The 23,796-nt window shown below is 46.3% G+C and overlaps 1 protein-coding gene across 3 annotated transcripts in view; it reads right to left on the bottom strand.

Annotated features, from left to right (window-relative positions):
• Window positions 1–18,474, bottom strand: part of svep1 (sushi, von Willebrand factor type A, EGF and pentraxin domain containing 1) — a 75,720-nt gene extending 57,246 nt beyond the window's left edge. The window contains exons 1-4 of one of the 3 annotated variants that reach the window (XM_064343725.1): window positions 18,380–18,474; window positions 17,895–17,995; window positions 16,420–17,616; window positions 356–611 (exon numbers count right to left, since the gene is read on the bottom strand). In XM_064343725.1, coding sequence (XP_064199795.1) covers window positions 356–611; window positions 16,420–16,938 — 775 coding nt within the window. In that variant the 5' untranslated portion in view covers window positions 16,939–17,616; window positions 17,895–17,995; window positions 18,380–18,474. The remainder of the gene's footprint in view (window positions 1–355; window positions 612–16,419; window positions 17,617–17,894; window positions 17,996–18,379) is intronic. The other 2 variants (XM_064343723.1, XM_064343724.1) reach the window with 2 other exon arrangements.
• Window positions 18,475–23,796: the final 5,322 nt, after the last annotated feature.

Here is a 23,796-nt window from a genome sequence, read left to right as displayed (position 1 = left end):
CACTGCGTTTCCCTCGGTCAGAAAACCAGCAACTGTCTGACCTTCCCTCTTCACTTCCACAGACAGTTTCAGAACAGAACTGCAGTGCTTCATAATGCAGAGCTGAAACGGACGTGCGTTTCCCCACGGCAACCAAAACATGCACACTTAAAGCACTTAATGAAATTAAAATATACAATTGCAGAGCTCAAAACAATTGTTTTCAAATGTGTTCAACATGCCATAGAACATGTGATAATTTCTCCGCGGTAACCAGAGAAACAAGACTTCTTTTAGGAAGAAGTCTTTTCCCCTGGAGGACAGGGGCTGAAGTTCCTGGAAGTTTTGGGGGGGGGGTGCGGGTGAGCCTCCTCACCTTCATGCAATGCGCGACGGGCCAGGGCCTCGAACTCGGCGAAGTTGTGCAGCAGGTAGCAGTGCTCCTCTTTGGGGTGCGAGGCCATGTCGTTCAGCTCCCGGATGTTGCCCTGCCAGATGCCGAAGGTGAAGATCTCCACCCCCTGGGCCCGCAGCAGGGCCGCCACGGGCCGGGGGTCCCCGCCGTTGGAGTACCCGTCCGTGATGAGGAAGATCACCCTGGTGGCGTTCTCACGCGAGTGACTCAATATTTTCTGCAATGAAAACAATAATAATAAAAAAATCTTCAATGGCTCCCACTCTACAGTACTTACATTATTTACATTATTTTCTTACTTGACATGAGGTACACTTATATTTTCTGTTATATTGCACGTTTACTCAAGTGTCCCAAGGTTTTGCTCAGTGCTACACTGGCAATGATACACATGGCTAGAATCCCTCTGGTACAAGGCCTGCTCCGTACCATATAATCCCCAGGGCATCCTTATGCTCTCAAAAATAAGAAATCAGCCAACTGCTTCTTTTTAAACACATAGCTAAGCCACCCAAGCTACGGTAAGTCACTCTGAAGGCAAATGGCGAAACTGCATATTACACTGTAGCAGACTGTGTAAAACTCCCAGGCTATAACTTCTCAAATTTAGGTCACTATAGTTAAAAAGCCGCACCCCTCACCCCCCCCCCCCACCCACCCACCACCACCACCACCACCACCAACAAGTTTCTGTGAAGTGAATGACATGTTCTCATGAGTTTGAGTGAATAAACACATTACAGAGGCTGCACTGTAAACTTCAGACTTCACTCATTATTCCTCGACTCTGCTGAATTATAGCTGACAGGAACAGGCAACTGTACTAAGGCTATTAGGTGGAGTCTGGAGTGAGTCCTGCTGCTTGCTCGTATGCTCCCCTACAGCAGGGGGAACACAAGTGTAACTGCCAGTCTTTAAGTGAATCCAGCACAGACGGCTAACAGCACTGAAACCAAACCCTTTTACATGCTTGTGTAACTCAGCATTGGAAACCTTTTCATTTTTTTCTTTCACATCCACCCCTACATACACCCCTACTGTGGGCTCCTTATAATTAGAACCGATGTTTAAAAATCATTTATAAGTTTCCTGGCAGACGGCAAAGGATGCCTCGCTGCACGTGTTCGGAGGTCAATTTGTCCAGCATGCACGTCTGTCCACTTTGACTGCCTGTTGGGTTTATAACACAACTCAGTCACACACACCGAGAGCCAAGCCTTGGCGTTTGGTTTGGCGCAGATTGTTGTGGCACAATGCATGCAAACGCACATAAAAATCTGCCACCTTAACCACCCAGAATGTAGAGCTTCTTCATCTTGCTAAACGTCTACCTATGTATCTCTGTCTGTTTCTGTTCCTGCATCTCTCAGAGTCTCTCTCATTCTCTGTATCTCTGTATCTCTCTCTCTCTCTCTCTCCCCCTCCCTCTCTCTCTGTCTGGCAAAACTCTACATATTAAAGAGTAAATTGTACATCCGTGAGCAAACGCTGAGCTGAAAGGCCTCCCAGAGGGGGGACGGCTGGGCCGTGAGCTTCAGTGTGAAAGATGGCTGAAAGAGCAGGGCAGGGCGAGGCTGTGCTCTTTATTGTTTAATTGGCCGAGCTTCAAGCCGACACGCTGGGAGAAATAATTACAGACACAGCCAAACGAGCCAGGCCCCTCCGGTCCCTTCGAAGTGGGGAGAGCGCCGGTTCCCATCGCAACCCCAATGCACCCAGGCACAGCTGTCTGCCGGTGCAGCAGCGACAAAGCGCAAAAAAAGGAGGGGAAAAAACCCTTCTCTTCGTTACTGGCAGCCACATTTAAAATGCCACCCTCCCCATTGCCTGCCATTACCACAGTGATGTCAATGCGGATCCACTTCCCTAAAGGAACAGAGTAAGGCAGGCAAAAACAGAAAACCAAAAGAAAGAAATTGCATGTGACTTTCGGTTTTCATCCAGCGGCCTCTCGAAGGCGCGGGCTCGTCCTCGCTTTATCTTCAGCTTCGCGTTTCATTCGGTCGCGGTGTGAAAGGGCGGGAAAAAAACCACCATGGCGTGTCATCCAATTGGGGAGAGACAAACAGCCATGCGTGCCGCTGCGTTCTCATGCCAGGCTGAAGCGTGAGTACGACAACAGTCATGGAGGACCCCGCCTTTTTAGCAGGAAGATTGCGCCTGCATGCGTGTCAAACATAGAGAGAGAGAATCAGAGAGAGAGAGAGAATCAGAGAGAGAGACAGACAGAGAGAGAGAGGAGGACAAGAGATGGCAAGAGAAAGGCAGGGAGAAAGAAACAGTGCCCTTATTGTCTTGTACTCTTAGTCTTGTAAAATAATTTTTAGATTGTGATGGTCTATTGAAAATCTACCGTGGCTTAAAAGCACAGGTTTGCATCACTACACATCTGTGAGATATTTGTGATATAACTCACAAAAGCTGCTCCAGATCAAAAGCCAAGAAGGAGCACAAAGAGACCTGTTCTTTCAATAACAACTACAAAAAAATAAAATAAAATAAAGTCACAGCACGTGGACTACATTAAAGTGTTTGTTGTTTAACCAAAACGACTGGATTCAGTTACTATTCTGTATAGGTATTCAACCCTTTAATATGTGAAATATATCAAAGAAAGAGAGAGTGAGTGAGAGAGACGGAGAGAGTGCTGCCAGGCGAAGCATCCTATTTGTCTTGTGCATGGACGGGCCCCATGGTCTGGTATCGAGTCTGTGCTGTGACAGCTCTGACTGTGGCTGGCAGCCCTGCACCTGACTTGTGAACTGTAGTTTGAAAAGAAGCTTACATCTTCAACTTCAGAGAAGAGCACACAATTTTTCTGCGCTCTCCTCAACCAACAACAAAGGTTGAAATGAGTGTCGCAGAACTCAAAACCGGGGGAAAACAGGGCCACGGGGGAAAATCCAAAGCAGGTTTACTACTGCCCCAGCCACTATCCTGAAGAACTCCCACCAAAATGCACCCACAGAGCTGCACCCTCCAGATGAGAGATGCCTTTAGTAACACTGAAGGGATGTCTGGAGGCTGGGGGATAGGGGGGGCCTATGCTAGTGTATGGTGTGTGCCAACTCTGCACCAAAGTTCTCCATTCATCAATGCCCTCTATGCACCCGCCACAAGACCTGAATATTAAATCTCCACTTCCACCCCCATCAACACCTTCAAGCTGTTTGAAAAAAAGCTCAGTGAGCCACATGCCCTCAACACAAATCTCTGCTTGTCTATCAGTGGTGAGAGAGAGAAAAAGAGAGAAAGAGAGAGAGGGAGAGAGAGAAAGACAGAAAGAGAGAGAGAGAGACTGATCTGAAGAAGGCCGCACTTCTTGTTCACAGCAGCCTGTGCCAGGTGCATGCTGGGAAACCTCCTCTCTCACAAGAGGAGTTTCCCTACTCGAGGGTCGCTATGAAAAAACTGTGGTGGGGGTTCTAGGTAAGATACAGGAAGCTTGTATCTGAATTTCTGAACCTTCCAAAAAAGATGTCTCCTTCAATGCATTCCATAGGAAAAGCAAAGCAAAACAAAACAAGAAAAAAATTCTAACTGATGTTAAATGAACACTTGCTTGTTTTGAAATGGTGTCTGGCCTTCGACTTCAATGAAAGGAATAACAAGAACAACCCAAACAAAGGAAAATCTGTTAGACTCAACTCTCGTCACCGCTGGGCTGTTGAGCAATATTTTGGAGCACATATTTTTACAAGGGTCATCTTGAGCGTTTAGGATTTTTTACCACAGCTCTGACACTTTTCTGGAAAAGGTTTTTTTGGCTTTTGTGTTCATGAACATGAATATGTTACTTTTTTTGTAAATCACATCACCAGCAAAATCTTTCTCAACACATTTTGAATGATGAAATTCTGAAATATGAGAAACAAGAAGACGGGACTAATAAAAGCCCATGTGATAAATTTGTTAAAGCATGCAGTACATTCTGTCACTGTACAATAATGCCATGAGGCTTTTATCAATCTCATTTTAAATTACATATTCTGGAATGTTCATGCGGTGCTTCCCTGACAACAAGGAATGTGTTCTGGTCAAATAATCTAGACAACAGCCAATAGCAAGGGAACACTTCTGAGCTTAATGTTTCATAATTATAGCACCTCTGGGACACTTAACGAGAATCACAACATCTCCGTGGCTGATACCTTAGCCCAACACGGACCTTTTTGAAAAAAGTTCAGCGTGTACTGCAGGTTTTGCAAAGTGCAGCTTATAGGGCGAATACTTTTGCGAAATTGCTTTGGATATTCAGGCAGGACTTTTGTGTGGGCTTACCGGGACAGAGATAAAAACGATGCTGGATAATGGGCAATTCCAGGTTAAAGGGACGTTTAAAATGTACTGTACAGCATTCAGACATGACAGAGTATCTGAAGTGAGCTGGCAGACCAGGGACCATTATTGAGGGAAGTTCCTGAATTATATCCCCTCAGTAATTTAGACCCCAATACTAGAACATGTCACATCAGCTTATTGCTAATATGTATTCTTACAGGTCCTTGACTGAAGTTGGTAAAATTATCTGGCATCCAATAAATCCTAATTTGGTCATGACTCATGAAATTTCCTACTGCCAGTAAAGAGGTCTCCCAGGGGTGGTTTGGGAAGAAATTAGGAATTGTGTAATTCCTGCTTGCTTCACAAATGCAGTGGCAAAACCAGGGAAAAAGATATTCCAAACTGATACACACAGTAATAAACAAGGTTCCTAATTTACATGAAGAAGCCTTCTTCAAGAGGGTACAGACAGACAGACAGACAGACAGGCAGACAGACAGGCAGACAGGCAGGCAGACTGGGGGCCATGCTCCTGCTGTGCGTCCTGCCTGTGGCACACAAACACAAGGTTGAATTCAGACCTGTTTTTAAGCTTTTCCCTCCCATAAGTGTGACAGTGTCTATTTTTACAAACGCTTTCCTGCAGGACGAATATCAGGCAACAAGTGACCTGAGCCAAAGAGTCAGACGGCTGGTCTCGAGTTCAGCGGTGGGGGGTGGGACTGGGGAGGGCTCAAAGGAAGCTTGGCGCTGATCCCCTCCATTACGAGATCTAATCTCTCCCCAAGCCCGCCCCCACCCCCACCCCAGTGTTTTGGTAGGGAAGTTGTGCCTGCATGTCGGGATTTAAGTGAACGCCAGCACGAATGTAACAGGTCAATCCCGCCCATCTGGAACGGATTGTGACCACCTATAGAGCGACAGACTGAGTGACTGAGCAGGTCTGACATCATGCAGAACCTCATGATGAATGACAGATAACCTGGGCTGAGTGCAGGGTATCTCACCTTGCGGTTTCAATAAAGATTCTATATTTTTTCAGCCGCAGTGCTGTATTCGATTACCATTGCCCAATCATTGCCCACATTCTCACTTGCATTCACAGCATCATCCATACTGGCACTTATCTGTTATTCTACTCTGTCATTGCTGTCAGTTACATTTATGTTATTTATTATTATTGGTATTATGACTATCATTATTCCTATTATTTTGCAGTGGCCTAATTTACCCTCGAGGCTACATTACAGGGAAGATTAATGACAATGATCAAAATCGCCAACGAGCTGTTGCTGGGTAACAGCTTGTTTTGAATTTTACCACATTGCAAAAGCGTTGATGGTAATTGCGAAACATTTGTTTTGCTGGAAATATTGCGGTTATGAATGATGTGGACCATTCCGTGCAGGGGATTCGACTCCGGCCAACATTCCTCGCCTCGGACCTGACTGACAGTTGTGACGCCGCGCCTTGGCCTCCACTCGGGGCAACTTTATGGGGCTGAAATCAAAACAGAAGAACTAATTGCTGAAGTGTATGAGGCCGCGCGTACAGAGACGGGGGGGGGGGTGAAATCCCCCTTCATCGTTATCGGCCAATCATCGCAAAGGAGAACTTGAACGGAGGCCAGTGGGTCTCTCGTCCAATTAGAAAAAAGAAAATGCCAGAGCTGGAAGGCCATTTGAGACGTTTATTGATTCTGAGATGCACTAATTGCCCTTCTAAAACAATGAATCCCAGGTGATGAAGCTGTTTTTCGGGGATATCTGGTGAGAGGAAGAAAATTGGGGTGGGAGAGAGGGGTCTAATGAATCTCATTAATGTGTAGAGATGTAATGAGCTCCCACATGTCAAAAGGGTTTTCTCTCCACAGCAAAGCATTACATATTACATTACTGGCATTTAGCAGAGGCTCTAATTGAGGAAGACTTTGTGTTTCACAAAGTATCCATTTATACAGCTGGATACATACTGAAGCAATTCAGGTTAAGTACCTTGCTCAAGGGTACAACGGCAGTGCCGAAACCTGTAACCTATGAGTTTACAAGCCCAGTTCCAAAACCATTACACTGCAATGCTGCCAAGTAGGATTATTCATTCATATCACTCTCACTCTCATAGCACTCTACAGTCTTCGTTTTTCACAAGAATTTGTCATCTGAAAATGTCATCCCGTATTCCCAACAGTCACGCGACCATTACCTGACTTAACATCAGGCAGCTCCATTAACTTTTATTTATCCTTTAAAAGTAAATGAACTTAATGTAAAATGTCATGACTAAAACTTGCAAATGCAAAAAGCAAAGGTGCTTGCTCCAGAAAATGCTTATGGTTTCTGGGTGCGAAAAAACGTTTGTATAGTATAGCAGTCCCATAGTGGGGTCCTCACAGCTTTTGTTCAGCTGTCCCCCATGTGCAAGTTCTCAGGGACCCCCTTATCGGAGAGATTCAGGGGGCCTCCTGCGTGCTATGACCCCGAAAGAGGGTAACGGGAGAGATGGAAAAGGGGTGTCAACAGCGCCGATGTCTGAGATCCTATTCTCTTTGAACTTCAGAGACGGGACAAGGGCTGTGTTGAAAGGGAAAGTATTTTAAGTAAGAGGCCAGGCTACTCTCCCCCCACTGACTGGTGAAACCTGGAAGAGAAAAAAAGCCTCAGGGGAACTGGGCAAGCGAAGTTGGAATACTCTGCTTTTAAACCTGGCCGCCGGGCGCAGGTTCGGAGACACGTACAGGTTATCGTGCGGATTATTGTAAGAGCGTTGTGTTTTTTTTTTATAGAATTGCTGCACTCATGAAACCTTTACCCTGATGAAAAATTTCTCTTCATGAACAGAATGAAAAACAATCCATTACATTGACATCAGCAATGTGAAAAATTACATTTGCGCATTAATCATTCTGGGCTTTTCAGCCCGGGCTGCTGGACACGTTTTATAGGTTACTCTAGACTGCTCCCCATTTTTCTTTTACGTATCTCGGGACCGGGGCAAATAGTTTATTTTAGAGGGGAACACATATCACAATCTTTTCATTACACCACCATATTGAAAGCAATAATTTCTGGAGTAATTCTGTATTAGTTTCTGACTCAGAAACACCCAGAGGCTGAGGACAATGAACAGAAACATTCCGCTTTGTCTCCTGTAATTCAAGGCCAAGTAGACCCTGTGTGCTGATCTGGCAAAATAAGGTGACATCTACATTCGCAAAGACGCACAAAAATGAAAGGCAGAAACCATCAATTGCTCCCACACACACATATACTGTACAATACATGCACGCACACACACACACACACACACCCTTGTTAGCGGGATGTCGCCATGACAAATTCATGTTGATGACAAATTCATGCTGGCCAGGCAGTAGCAGATGAAGGGTGAGACCTCCTTGGAGAAATTGTGTCATGCGGTGAGCTCCCCTCTCAGACTGAATGCGACACACATTAGCAGTGATGTTAGCAAGCCTCGCACTCGGCTATAAACGGTTAGCGGTGCAATAAACCAGAGGCACATCCAAAGCTCCGGTCTAATAATCCCGGTCTGGTTTCAGGTCCAACGACAGGGCGCGCATGGAAACCACGGGGGGGTTGGACCGTTAATCCGAAAGGAGGCTCTGCTGTCCGTGCTCGGCCTCTGTTTCGCGTGGATCTTTGGGGCTCTGGAGCTCCGCAGGCAGGGTGGTCCAGCCCTCCGTTAAACCGCACTGCTCCTCAGCATTAGAGGGTTTGACCACACAGAACGCAGGCCTGTCGCAGCAGACCGCCGCCGCGACAGGAAAGACTGACATCACGCTGCGGGTCGCGCCCAGCCCAGACGGCGTGACTCAGACGGAGGGGTGGCCTGGCGCGTGACGTCATTGTTTCGTCGACGGCGGGCCGGGCGTGACATAAATCCTCGGTGTGCCACCGTGAGTCCTGTAACCGGACCATAACTGGAGCCTGCTACTCTGCAAACAGCGCCACCCCAAGGCACTCAGGCGCAACTGTGCTACGGTCTCCTAATCATTGTTTCTGCACACACACACGGGCTCACCGCTGATGACTGTCTGGGCCCAATCGAATGCCCCCACGGATCGCAGCTCGTCACAGCAGCGGCCGTCCACATCGAATCAAGCTCTGCTCTCTCCGTGAAAACCCTATGTGACCTCGTCAGAACCAGAGTGAACTTTATCACGTGGTGCCATAAGTGGCAGAAACCATGGAGGGGAAGCACAGACACCTCCCTCCCCATCCCAGCCAGGACCGACTGTAATTGGAGTATCGCCTTTCCCATTGCAAATAATCACGTTCACTGGATAAAATCTGGCCTGAATTCTTTCTCAGGAAGATTTGACATGTGAAAAATTGTGATGAAAATTGCTAAGTTATAACAATGTTTTGGTTCTGAACATAAACTGTCAATTCTACTTTGAGTAGCGCAACTCTGGCTATTCTTGGCAGTGTGTATAACAGCCAAATATACTGTGCTGCGTACTACACCCTCCAGTGAGCGGGGGCGGAAACACACACAGACAGACTGTCTCCTTACATATTTCCATCTGATAATGATTTATGAGCAATCTCATAGCTGTCATTCCCAGGGTGGCAGAACTACGTTCCCCATGATTCCAAGTCTCATTGCTCTGGCCCTATCTGTGAAACTGGGCTGCTGTGAAGCAATGTTGGAGTGCTACATTCAATATGTACATTTTAAAACATAACACACCTTTTCACCAGGGGGTTGGGGTGGGGGGAGAGAGAAAAGAGCTTAAAATCTACCTGGCGATCACCTCCAACCACTACACTTCACATGGAAACTGTACATACAGCCAACACCACCTACCGTATATAGAGCTTACCTAATGACACACAAATATTGCGACACCCTGAATATCATTTACAGCTGGGTGCACCTGAAATTGACCCAGTGCACATGCTGTGCACAAAGACAGGCATCACTGAACATTTGAATCAAGGGTGCCATGGTAACCCAGACTTCTATGAGGGAGAAACTCTTTTCTACCTCTTTTCTGGTCTGGCTCACCTCAGTAGTCATCTTGCAGTGAGGGGTGGGGGGCAGGGCAATGCGGGGGTGACACACCAGACGGAGAAAGTGCTACACCGCTGTATCCTTCCTGAGAAGTCTGCCAATCAAAATATCTATTTCCCAACCTTCAGTACCTCGAAAAATCCCAAAAACTGTTGAGCACTGCTGAACCAAATGGGATAGGCATTTCATTACACGCAATGATTCGATTACATGCTTAGATCCGCCCCTCCACAGCGTGAGCTCACCGGTGAAGTAACCGTTGGCAACGGCACCAGAAGGCTGAAGAACACCTGAGAGGCAAGCTTAACAAGCAACAGAAAAGAGTGAGACGCTTAACGAGCTTCCACGGGGGGACGGGGGGATGGGGGGGAGTGTTTGATTTCTACCAATTTCACATAAACCCAGACTGGGCCTTTTCCATTTCTGCCTGAACACAGATCTCTTTATAATGGTGGATCAGTCCTGGCCTGCAGAATTCTGGGGGGTGTGGTCATCTCTTGTTTTAAGAGGGAGACTGACTGACTAGTAGAGTGGAAATTACCCATCGCCTCATGGGAAAGTGTATCGGAACAGCACAGTGCAGTCAGTAACGCATTGAGCATTTCTCTCCCAAAAAAAAAAAAATAAACACCTGAAAAATGGGTTTAAGATCAAGAAAAGGAATACCGACTGCAGTGCAAAGCCATAATGATACAAAGCCTCCCCCCCTCCCTTCCCCCCAGCGTGTCTCGTCCCACGCAGAAATCCACTCTCATTTACGTTTCTGGTCTCAGGAGGAGGGGAGCTTAAAAGACGGACATTCCTCCGCGCCGTTATCGAGGTTCGGCGTGACAGCGTTCCAATCGCCCTCATCAATCCTTATTAGAAAGACAAACACGGGGGGGGGGGGGACGGAGAAACAGAATCCCCGCTTTAATCAAAGCGCATTCCCGGCGGAACCAGACCAAAGAGATGCCGTCCGCCCCCTCGGCTCCCCGCGGGGGGCCCGTGATAGCGCTGGCGCTAATCTGAAGAACAACAGGTCCCGCCGGTTCAGACGGAGAGCGCCGCGGCGGCCCCGAAGTGCGATCTCCGCACTCCCCCCCGCCACCACGCGCCTCACGCCAAAAACTTACACGCATTAACGTGTGTAGACATTAAAGCTGAATGGTGTGTAAAATCACTTGGCTGCAGTTATTACGGAAGGGTTTTTTATGGGGGGCGGGGGGGGGGGGTGGTTGTGCAGAAATGATTCATTTTTTGCCAAAAGGACTCACGGAAAAGATGAAAGCAAATTCACTTTACAGCACAATGCCTCTATCGACGTGCTCTGTGTTTATTCATGCTTCAGGTATGATATAGGCCTACAGCACATAGAGGCACATTCATCGTGTTCATTACCATTTATTATCATTATGTGCATTATATTAACTCAGAAAGCCGTACTATTTTGCCTTCGGATATTTGGATATTTTCCCATTCACTGGCCATGTTGCATGTACTGCCACTCCCCACCAATGCCTCACATTTCACTGTTTGAGTCAAATTTGCTTTGTGATGCAGACCTGAAGGAAGTGTGAGGGTGTAAAATGTTTACATTACATAACTGCATTCTCTGTAGAAAGAACAGGGAGAAAATGAGATGTGCCAGATCAGAGCTTCTATGACAAAACACTGGTCTTCAGTTAAAAGGCCTAATTAAACCACAGATATTGTTTTTTTTTTGTCCTAATGGTGAGGAACACTCTGTACAGAACAACAACAAAAGAAAAAACAATAATGCACATGACAGATGCTTGTGAAAACAATATTAAACTCTGAAATGGTAATATATCAAAGAGCAATGACAGGCCTGCTCTGTCTCCCGGTGCACTGTTCATAAATCCTTTTAGGGTCAGTGGCATTTAAAAGGGAATCCTCAGGAATCTGTGTTTGGGGGCAGTCGGGGAGGATGTGGTGGTGGTGGTGGTGGTGGTAAGGGGGGGGGGGGGGGGCACGTCCAGAAGGAAAATCCAATATTGTACAAAACCCCCACTTCCTATTCCCTCCCACCTCCTGCAGCCAAAAGGGGACAGAGCCATCTGAGGAGATGCAGCTGTTCTCAGAGTGTGTGTGGGTGAGTGTGTGTGTGTGTAAGTGCAGGGGGTATATGTGTATGGGTGTGCTTGTGTGTGAGTGAATGTGTATGTGCACATACATACATCCATGCATGTGTACATGCACGTGCCTGTACATGTGCATGTGTATGCGTTAGTGCGCGTGCGTATGTGTTTGTGTCAGTGTGTATGTCGCTGTGGGATGGAGAGGGGGTGCATATGCCCCACCTGTCTAAGTCTTCATGGCCCTTCAGGCAAAATCTCAACATTTGTTGCAGGCAGCAGAGCCAAGCTGCAGGAAACTAAAGCCCAACGTTCCCACAACATTTCTGCAACACTTGGAGGACTAGGCCATGGCTACACTCTCCAAGGGGCCTGGCAGATTCTAATCAGAACCCAACGCTGCCAGGGCAGTTTCATCACCCCTGCCAAGAAGAACGGAACAAACAAATGCTCACCACGAGTGCCAGCTATGCTCCATGGCATGGACTTCACAGGCTCAGCCTCGCTATGTCACTAGCCAGCTATGACCAGGGGGGTCCACCGCAGAGCGGGATACAATTTACTCCATCCTGCCAGCCAGCGGGTTTAAGATGGCTGGGGGTTCCTCATCTGCAATCCTTCCCATTCTCCATCCCCGCTGGGGGCACTGGACTCCCACTGGCTACCTTCACTTCCAAGCGGTGCCAGCTCTCCTGCAGCACTGTGTGGCCTGTAGCGTGTGAAATAGCCACTGGCTTTCAGACAAGTGCATCGGAGGGCTGCGTGCATGGCAGTCCTGCTCTGGGCCTCGCACGGTTGAGGGAGGGACACTGCTGACTCAAAATTAGATAATTACAAAATTGGGGAGGGGAAAAAAGAGTGAAATGTAAGCCCAGAAACAAAGTGGAGCTTCATCTCTTTCGTGTCACAGAGCAGCCCTGTAAGAGAGCAGCTTCACCACCACTGTGTCACAGAGCAGGAGAGTAAGAGAGCAGCTTCATCTCCACTGTGTCACAGAGCAGGACAGTAACAGAGCAGCTTCATCTCCACTGTGTCACAGAACAGGACAGTAACAGAGCAGCTTCATCTCCACTGTGTCACAGAACAGGACAGTAACAGAGCTGCTTCACCACCACTGTGTCACAGAGCAGGACAATAAGAGCAGCTTCACCACCACTGTGTCACAGAGCAGGACAATAAGAGAGCAGCTTCACCTCCACTGTGTCACAGAACAGGAGAGTAAGAAAAGAGCTTCATCTCCACTGTGTCACAGAGCAGGAGAGTAAGAGAGCCGCTTCATCTCCACTGTGTCACAGAGCAGGACAGGCATACTGAAAATATATTAAAATAAATTATATTTCTCCTCTGGTATAATTCACAATATATGAACAAATATACAAAATTACAGCTGCTTTCAAATTTTTATATACTTTTTAAAATACACTTAAGTAAAATATACTCATTATACTTCCACATATTTCTGATATTTTGCAGTATGTATTTCCCGAAGGGAGGCCACTGTTTGTGGTCAGTAGACATTTTTAAAAGTGTAGCAGTATGATACACATTTCCAGGTATAACTGAGCTAATGTACCGTTAATCTACTACAAACTCTTTTCCCTGGAAGTTGCTGGCTCGTTTCACACAGCTATGCAAGGCTGTGTAATCCTACTGAGGTGAAGTCCAAATCTAATCTATTTTGTACTGTCAATGGCCAGAAATGGGCAAAAGCAATCCTTTCGAGGAGCAATAGTAGGCCTATATGGAAACAAACCAGTATTTGCAATTGCATTTTCCAGAATTTTAAGGACACTGAAACAAGATTACTGATCTAAGACACAGACTTCTCTAGGACTTTTCTACGGTAGATTAACTTGTCCGGGAAAAAAGAAAAAAATAACAGAGGAAAACCCACAAACCTTTCCTCTTTGTCATCACATTTTTTTCTCTCAAAAATTCTTCCGTTAAATTCGAGAAGAAGGAAGAGAAAGACAGACGGAAAGGAGTGATCCGTGCCGAGTGGAGTCCTCGTGACCGTTCCCGGCTCTGAGATGGTTCGCAACGCAGCTCCCGCGAGCGTCCCAGCCCAGGCTAATTAGATCTGTCACTCACTGCGCGTTACCGTCTCCGATAGCTGGCTAACCTTGGGACGCAGTCGGACTGCCAAACCAGGCAGCTCAGCCAGCTGTTCTTGTAAAATAAAATAAAAATCTCTCTGGGTTCCAAACATCGCTTACAAGACAGATCGGCGAAATGAATAAAAATACGCCGCTTTCATTATGACAATGATTAATTACAGCAATAAGCACATTCTGAGCCTTAGCACATGGACTCCTTAGTATTTCATCATTACAAAATACATTTTTAGAGATGGTATTTTTAGTGAAATAGCTAAACAAGTGATGAATTAAAAAATGCCGCATAACCAAGTAAGAACGGCAGAGCAGAGGTAGAGCTGTAAATAAGAGAATGTATTGGGTAACACTGCCAGCAATGTCTGCAGAGGTCATAAAAGTCCAGGCAAATTTGTCAGATTGTGACAATGTGTTCAAATATATTTTTGGTACTTTATCACATGATTGCCAGCTACAAGATGAACTTAGTCCTGAAAGTTCACAGTCACATATTTGATGGCTTTTATTATATGTATTTATACCACAGGGAACCCAATTAAAACTCTGCACCATACAACTTAAGAGAAAGGAAGCTACAAATCCATATGAGGGCAGACTAGTGATAAATATGAGATATACAATGAAGAGGGGAGAACATTGAAACTCACAGAGTGGAATTAGAGTGGGGTGATGTTGATATACATTAACTGCATTATAATTCTGTGAAGTAATAAACAATGAGTTTAATATATTCTATTCTGAGCTGAATTTATATATAATTCAGAGAAAGGCCTTGGTTATCATTGGCCAAGTTCTAACACCGCATTGGGGTGCATCACCATGTCACCATATATTGTTTTGGGAAATAAATTCCAGTTACGGTTGATGATGTCGTCCCCACTGCTACCACATGCCGTCACCATGCCACTTTGGCTGTGAACACACCCCTGTCCCATAAGTTTATTTCTACCCATGTCTACCCTGCCATGTTGGAAATACATTCAGTCTACCCATGGACCCACCCACATACTCTCCATTACATTATACATCATTTTGGGGTATGGAAATCAGTAGTGTGGCTGTCAAACCTTGAATTACCCTAGGTGAACTTTGGTTTTTGGAGCCATGTCAGATATTACTCAAGGAAATGGCTAATAGCACAGTTCCTGCCGAGGCAAACGGTGGCATGTGAAGTGCTGTACTGAGAACCACTCTGCAACTGGAACAGCCCCCTGTACCAAGAGCTGCTTCATAGGGTAAGAACAGCTCACTGTACTAAGAGCTGCTTCATAGGGTAAGAACAGCTCACTGGGCTAAGAACAGTAATCTAGACTGAGAAACATTCCCTGAAATCAAATCAGCTCTTGCTAGAAGAACAGCTCCCTGGGCAAAGAACATTATTCTAGACTAAGAAACATTCCCTGACCTCAAAGCAGCTCCTGCAAAAAGAGTATCTTCCTGGACAAAAAGAGCAGTTTCCCTGTCAAAGATCAGTTTCCCTGGGTGAAGGGCAGCAGCCAAAGCTCTTTTGACTGAGAACAGCTCCAGTAGCGCTCCTGTGTGTTTACACAGGGCCGTCGCCTCGCCAGTACACTGTCAGACGGACAGCTGAGGCTAAACTTGACTGATGAGCTCCTCTACATGGGGACAATTGGAGACGGATGGGGACAGACCGATTGGGAGGGTGGGCGGGGGAGACGTTCAACCATCCCCCTTCATCTGACAGGCTTTTGAATCAACAGAAAACAGACTCAGAATCTTGCCCTCCAGACGCCCAATCCTGACCATACCCCCCCAAGTCCTGACATCCAGAGGAAGACCTAAATTCTGCTGTTAAATGAATGGAATTTTCTCCCATTCTATCGACCCAGATAAGGGCACACAGTCCTGCAGAGGAGGCCCGTGACAAATCAGCGAGGGGCAGGAGCGCAGTGGCTCCTTTCATTAGCCCCTCATTACCCCTGCTCGCTGTGTTTACACTCAAACTCACACTCCCACAAACCACTGCTTTTACTGGGCTTTCTCTTCCTCTTTTAACAACCCCCATTTGACACAGAATTCTTCACTGGGGCTCAGTGCTTACTGCCTGTTTAATAGCCTGTAAATGTCGTTGATTTATGTCCTACAGGAGCAGCAGCGCCGTCCCACAAATGAAGTTTAGATTTGCACCCCTGTACAGTTCAGTGCCCTGACCGCTGCTCTACACCGCTGAGCGGAACAGTGAGCATCCATGGTCAGAGCTTAAAATACACATGCACGCAGACACACACACACACACACACGCATATGCACACACAAAAAAAACAGACATACATGCTCTTTCACACACACACCTAACACACACACAAAAGCACATACACTCCCTCACACAGACTTACATACACACATGCTCTCTCTCTCTCACACACATACACACACACACACACACACACACACAATCTCTCACACGCAGACACACACACACACGCGTACACATGCACACACACGCACACACACACACACGCACACACACACAGGTACGGAGGCTCAGCCTTACCGCAGCTTGCTGGAAAGCCCCCTTGGTGTAGGTGCCCCCGCCGCGGTAGGTGATGGCGGGGATCTCCTGGTTGAAGAGGGAGCACTTGTGCTGGTGTGAGCGGGGCGCGGAGACGTGGTCCACGCGCGCCAGCACGTGCGTCTTGGACGAGAAGGTGACCAGGGCCACGCGGGTGGCCGAGGGCACCACGGGGAAGTCGGACAGCAGCTTGCGGACGAAGCGCAGCTCGCTCTGGAAGTTGGCGGCGCCCACGCTGGACGACTCGTCCACCAGGAAGACCAGGTCGAGCCGGGCGCTCCTCTCCCGCAGCAGCCGCACGCTGCGCTTGAAGGTCTGGCCCAGCCGCTCCACCTTGCCCTCGGCGCTCTCCGACAGGTTGAGGCGCGGCGGCGGCGCGCGCGGCGGCTGCAGCTGCAGCTGCTGCTGCTGCAGGGCGGGCCAGCAGCCGGCCGGCCGCACGTGAACGCAGAGCGCCAGGAGGCAGCTCCACACGGCAACGGGATCCCTCAACGCAGCCATAAACGCACACGCGCAAAAAAAACTACCAAATATTAATAACAGTAACAGCAGAGTCCTTCCCTCTCACCCTGTAGCGGAGCGCGCAGTCGACCCCCCTCTGTCAGCGGCTCTGTGGCGGGAGGGGTGGGAGTTTGGGGGGGGGGCGTCCGTGCAGAGGACCCCGATGGGTTAAATCAAAGCACCTCTCCTTCCTACCCTCAGGCTATGACACTCCTGCATCCCAACCAGACTGAAAATGCTTATTCCCTCTCTTTCTAAACCATTTTAAAAAAGCAAAAAAAAAAAGTTCTGAGAGGGAGAGAGAGAGAAAGAGAGAGAGTGAGAGAGAGGGAGAGAGGGAGTGAGAAGGAGCGAGAAGGAGAGAGGGAGAGAGAGAGAAAGGGGGCAGTCACAGCAGTGAAGTGATTTTTTTTTCTTCCTCCTCTCTTCTTCTCTCCTCCGTCACCCCTCTCTCTCTCTCTTTCTCTCTCTCTCCCTCACTCACTCACTCTCTCTCTTTTCCTGCTCGACTTCACTGAGATTCTGTGTCACCAGAGTGCCTTGCCTGTCAGGCTGTCAACATTCCCAAAGAAAACATCAGCACCAGCGCTCTGATTAGCTCCATATGTTTGGCACTGCGCTCACTGCAGCTTCCACTCCGCTCAGCAGATACCACAAGTGCCATTGTAATTAGAAACACTGTGGAGAGAGGGGGGGGGGAGAGAGAGAGAGTGAAGAGAAGGGCAGAGGGACAGAAAATGGAGAGAGAGAGAGACAAGATAATGAGACGGAGGGGTACAAGCAGATTGTGAGAGAGGGAGAGAGACAGAGAAAGAGAGAAAGTGTGAGTGCGGAAAGAGGGAGATAGACAAATCAATAATTTCAGGGGGACATTGATTTTAGTCATGGTCCTACTGTGCAGTTCCTCACTCACACACACACACACACACACACAGAGGGCATGGCATGAGACTCACATTCAAATGCACTATCAAAGGCAGCATCAGTATGAGTGAAAGGCTGTTATGGAGTCAGCATTCTTCAATCGCTTCCCATGTGTTTTCCCCAGTGGCCTGCACTGAAAAAATCAGGAGAAATGAAAAATAAAAAAAAACAGAAATCACCCTCTTGCTCTGTTTTTCCTTTTGTGATTTTATCTGTTACCAAAACAAAAAGCCCTGTGTTTAGGAGCAAAGATAATTGCAACATGGCCACAAAACAGCACAATTTGCTGTTCTGTTCCCCAGAGTTGCAATGGTGACCCGATTAGCACTGTCTGATGGAACAGTCAGACAATATTAGGACTTCCACCACATTTCCTTAATTATCAGGTTCCAGCATGAAAACGGCAATGATGCTCTCACATTCTTACTGAATAAATAAGCCTCCTCCTTTTCCCTTTTACAGCTCTGGAAAGTTCCGTCTGAGTAAAAATGGCTTTTTAAAAAAGCTCCCCACTCACCAGAGAAATGCGGTTTGAGCAGACACGCGGACTTCAGAGGGACTGACGGCCCCGTCTCTGCAGCTGTGACTTCCTGCCTCAGACGCCGCACGCCCCCCTCCCCAGCGAGGCCCCCCTCCCTCCCCCCCAATGGTATCCTCTGCTTTTAGGGGGTGGGGGTGAGAGAGGGATCTGCTATGAGCTGGTAACAACTGCAGCAGAACACACACAGAGACAATCAGACACACACACGCACAGAGAGACAATCAGACACATGCGCACACACGCACATAGACACAATCAGATATACACATCCACATAAACACTCACACTCAGACATATTCATGCACAAAAATGCACATAGAGATAATCAGACGCAGACACACACACAGTCGGACACACACACACACACACACACGCAAGCAAAAAATACAAACACACCGCCTGAGAGCTTTGACGAGCTTGGAAGTGTAGTAAACTGAGAATAGACCTTGCTGTGGTTTCTGCTCTGTGGTTATTGCTGGCGAAAAACACTTTGGTCTACAGGATCTGGCTCTGTAAATAAACACTTCTCTGTGAAATCATAAGGTACCCAAAACAACCCTACAAGTCATTTTGTGAGGATATTCAGTCCACAGGCAGGTAGAGCTGGATTCTGGACACATGCAGCATAGCCACAAGGTTTTCAAATGCTCAGTTGAATGGCAGGCCTAGGTCAAATGCATAAATCAATTTATTTAACCCTTTAGTCACCAAAAAAATATCTAGAAGTTAAAGATTCAAAGATACATCAACACTCAATATATAAATTTTTTTTTCATTGAACCCGATTCACTGATTTTGGGCAAATTCAATGTGAAGGGGAACTGCAGGCTTACAGAGTGAAAACAATGAGAGTTACTGAGACTGCTTCTCTTTGTTTTCCACTGAGAACAGCCCCTAGCAGGCCTGCTGAATTATAAAGCTTGGCTTCACTCTACAGTCTATACAGTGAAAAATGAAGACAGGTTCAAACACAACTAATCCATATTAATCGGACACAGAACATCGGAGAGCTTTTAATTTTTTCTTTTGTTTGAAACTAAGAATGTATAACCTTTTTAGATTTCTCTACCCACCCCCCTCAAATCAGTGTCTGCTCTCCATTCATATCTCAACCATCTTTACTCTTCCCCCACTCTCCCTCTTTTCAAAGAACATCTTCCCTCTGCCTCCACTCCGTCTCCCAGACCTGTCCTCCCTGATTCTTTGTCTCCTTCTCTGCCTTTCTACCTCTCAAACCCACCTCCCTTATTCCACAATCCTTCTTTCTCTGTCTCTCACTCTATCACTCTTCCCACCCATATCTTCTACTGAGCTTCAGGCTCACCTTTGTTCTCTCTCTCTCTCATACACACACACACTCTTTCTTTCTCTCTTTCTCTCTCTCTCTCACACACACTCTCTCTCAATCTCCCTCTCTCATACATACACACTCTCTCACACACACACACACACTCTCAATCTCTCTCTCTCTCTCTCTCTCTCACACACACACACACACACACTCTCTCTCTCTCTGGGTGGTTGCAGTTTTTCTGTATTTATAGATTCTGGTGTGTCTTCTTGGGCCCTCACCTGTCCCCCCAACCCCCTTTTTGGGTGACTGTCAGAACAGATGCAGGAAGCAGCACATTCCAGCCATCCTCTCTCTGAAGGAAAGCAGTAATTCCAGCAACGTGGCTCCCCGGAAAAGAAGTAGGCCTCAACACAGCTGCCAGCTGCCGGTTCCGTCCCAGTCTTACCGATTCAATATACACGTGTGCGTCTTTTTTAAGATACATAAGTATTTTTTTTCGTATACAAATAAAAATCCTTGGATTCGCCAAATAGTCAGTCAAGGTCACAGGAAAAATGTAGCATTCTGGCTTCAAAAACCAAGCCTGATAGGTACGGCCTTTTACAGTAGCCAATACGGTCTGAATGTACAAACTTCACATTTAACCTTAAGCTGCTGACAGGCCAGCGATTGGATGAAAGTGGGCGAATGTGAAATCACTGTCGCAGAACTGAGAGACAGCTGCTGGGTGGAGATGCTTTTTCCGGTTCTTAAAAACGTCCAGATGGGTCCATAACAGGGGCATCCTCTTTTGCGGCCGGAAATATGCATGAGGTAGCCATTTACCATCCGCGCCCAGCAGGAGTAGCCACTGCTGGGAAATGCTACCACTTCCTAATACTCGTTTTTGCAATGGAGTGATATCATTATGTATTACAGTGTTAGAGAGATGTGAGTGTGCACAAGGGCTGTAATCCACAATGTCAAAGAGGTGAGCTGCAGGTGTGGGGGGCACACACGCATGCCCTACCCCTGCTCAGTCATCACACAGCAGTGCGTGAAGAAGGGTGTGGGCTCCGTGACGACAGGAATTTACCAGTGCCGATTTAAAAAAGCCACAAAGACGCTCACTCCCGGCTCCAAGAAACTTATTAAACCCTTATTAAACACAACAATTAACTCAGATTCTTGTTACAACTAAATTCCCATTCATGGGGCTTAAATTAGTGACAGATCAGAGTGCTGTACACCCTCCCACTAAATTACCACCAATCCCTTGGTAGAAACAAAATTAAACTATTAATTCCCATCCTACTGAGCCCCGGCAGACCTTTAATTTTTTTTGACATAATACAAGAGATTTGAATGACAAAGCGTGTTGCAATGAAAATACTTTCAAAAAATATTATTCATTTTAACAGAATATCCCTTGTAGCGTAGGTTTCAGAATAGATTCTAGTCCCCTAGAGGGGACAAAAAAATGTTGGGTCTTAGGAGGATATGCATTATTAGGACTGAAGTAAAGGCCATTTCATCCTAGTATTTTTTATTTTAAAGAATTGTCTTTTTCTAAGGGTTGCTCAAGTCTGAGTCAGTAAAAGCAGGCAGTATAACCTCAAGATGAGACCTATAGAGACAAGTGGTTGGAAGTTCAAGTCAGGATCAAAACATTAGCTGACTGTGACCAGGAGTGGGTTATGGTGGGTCGCGGGACATGCTTTGTACTGGTTGGGTAGTACACACGGAAGGACACCAGCATTCCTCAGGTCAGTGTTGCATGAGCTACCCAATGCTTAACTAATATTGTGGGTCTGAAGGACAGATTCTACTCCACTGGCCACTCTCCCATTGCGTACTGTGCGTCTCGTAGTGTGGGAAAGAGTCTTGCCCGGCTGAGTGCATGGAAGTGTTGGTGTCAGTGTGGGTGATACAGTGGCAGTGACGGCACAGTACAGTTAGTGATGTAAAAAAACTAGAAATGATCTTTAGGATAATGTTACCTGGTTAGTTTTCTCAACTTTCAGTCACAGTGATAGACCATTTCAATGTCTGACCACCGCCAGATTTACGACTTTTATATCTGTAATAGTGTAACGTGTATTAGGCTAGCGTGCGTTGTTTTACGCGCGCCTCGCCTGCGTGTGTGTATTCCAAACGGCAAATATGTTCTTTCGCATACTATCAGACACTGCATAAAACAGGCATTATTAAAATGGAATTCCTGCAGTGTAAAACGGCAAGAAAATCTTATGTAGCGCGGGAACTTCAATGGTATTTGCTCCATAAACTCTAATTTCTTACTGATGTATAAAATGGCAAATGGCCCAAATCCGGTTATTGTGTGGCTATGTAGCTGCATCCAAATTTTTGGCGTTCAAACGAGCTCTATGGTGAAAAAGTGAACGTTCGTAATGCACAAACCTTCTGGGGAAATTGCGTAAACTAAAGTCTTGTATCTTCCAAACACTTGTCTCTTAAGTAACTAATTCTGCTAGCCTAGTAGGACAACTAACAAGCAAAGACAATCCGTGGTGAAGTTTCTGCATTTCATTGTGTTTTTGTGCGGTTTCTGAAAGTCTACTGACATATCCTAATAGCCTGCTATGAAAAAATTTAGGTGTGAAAAGTTTTTCCATTCTCTAGATGATTATTTCAGAGTGGCAAGCTACCCACATCTGTGCGAAATAAGCATCAATATGAATATGACTGACAATTTTCGCGCGTTTAGATGCGTTTGGAGCATCAGCAAGTTTAAATTGGATATTTGTGTTATTGGCTTTGTTTCCTTCCTGTTGGTCTGCTTAAAAGTATCAACAGGAAGTATCAAACGATACATTTGAACAAGTTTAGCAATCTTTAGAGCATGTGTAGGTGACATGGAGTTTTGCTACCTTTAGAGCATGTGCAGTGGCATGGAGCAATGAGTCCCTCGGCGAGGCCTTTGTTTTTATGTCTGGAGGGATCCAAGACTGAGTTCATATATTGCACTGGCCTGCCCTCTGGTGGTCGGGTGTTGCTAGTTGCTTGGTTTTCTTTCACAAGTGGCAAATCACAGCTTTCTGAAATTAAGCGGGCCTAAAGATAAAACTCAGCACTTGATCAACTTCACTTTTTGTGCTAAATCGTTTCTAACTCAGACAATGGGCATGAGTTCATGAACAGCACCATTTGTCACTGAGGAGTCCAATGTAGTCTTTCAGGTCTTGTAATCAGCTCTCTGTGCAAACTATTCTGTGTGAAGTTTTACGTTAATTTAAGTTACAACTGCCAAATCCTTACATGTAAATCACATCAGTGCAAATCAGTTATGTCATGTGTTTGGGTCAGGGTCTGTCAGGAACTCTGCTTGTGCTAACAAGGCTGCATGTCCCCCCACTGGACTCAGTGCACTTGATGTTTCATCAGAAAATATGGGCTTACAGAAAATAGCCATTTAATCTGCCTTCCTGACTGATTCAAGATGATCACTCCAGCATTGGGGGACAAGGGTGGAGGAGAAGCGTTGCCATGAGGCGCAGCTGCTGGGGGTCTGAAGAGACCTCTGTGCAAGGCATCTACCACACACGATGCCTTAGGAAAGCACAGAAAATCATAAAAGACTTCAGCCACCCAGGCTATGGTCTGTTCTCGCTGCTGCCGTCTGGTAGACGCTACCGGAGCATCCTGGCACGGACAACCAGACTCACAAACAGTTTCTTCCCCCAGGCCATCAGGCTTCTCAACCAGCAACATTAATCTCAGGGATCACATTGATCACATGACCTCCTATGTATGCTCCTTCACTTCCTATGTACGTTCAATGTACATTATCACAATCTTATGCACATATTCATCAGCACTCCTGCACTTTATATTTTTAATATTTAAATATTTAATACTCATATTCTCACTGTCAATATCCCCCATCTGTACAGGCTGGTACTGCTGCTAATATTTAATATTATGTTTAATATTATGTATATTTTAGATATTTTTTGATATTTTTGCTCTTGCTTCTACGTAGTTGCTGCCTGCCATGTCATAAGAATTTCTTTGCTCAGAATGATCTTGTGTTATACTGTGCACATGACAAATAAAAACACTTTGACTTTGGTTATTTTATTCATTTTTATTTATAACA

The sequence above is a fragment of the Anguilla rostrata genome, chromosome 7 (genome assembly GCF_018555375.3).
Source record: "Anguilla rostrata isolate EN2019 chromosome 7, ASM1855537v3, whole genome shotgun sequence".
Classification (NCBI taxonomy): Eukaryota; Metazoa; Chordata; class Actinopteri; order Anguilliformes; family Anguillidae; genus Anguilla; species Anguilla rostrata.
Note: the sequence above shows the minus strand (reverse complement) of the source record. Positions and strands in the feature narration are given on the sequence as shown.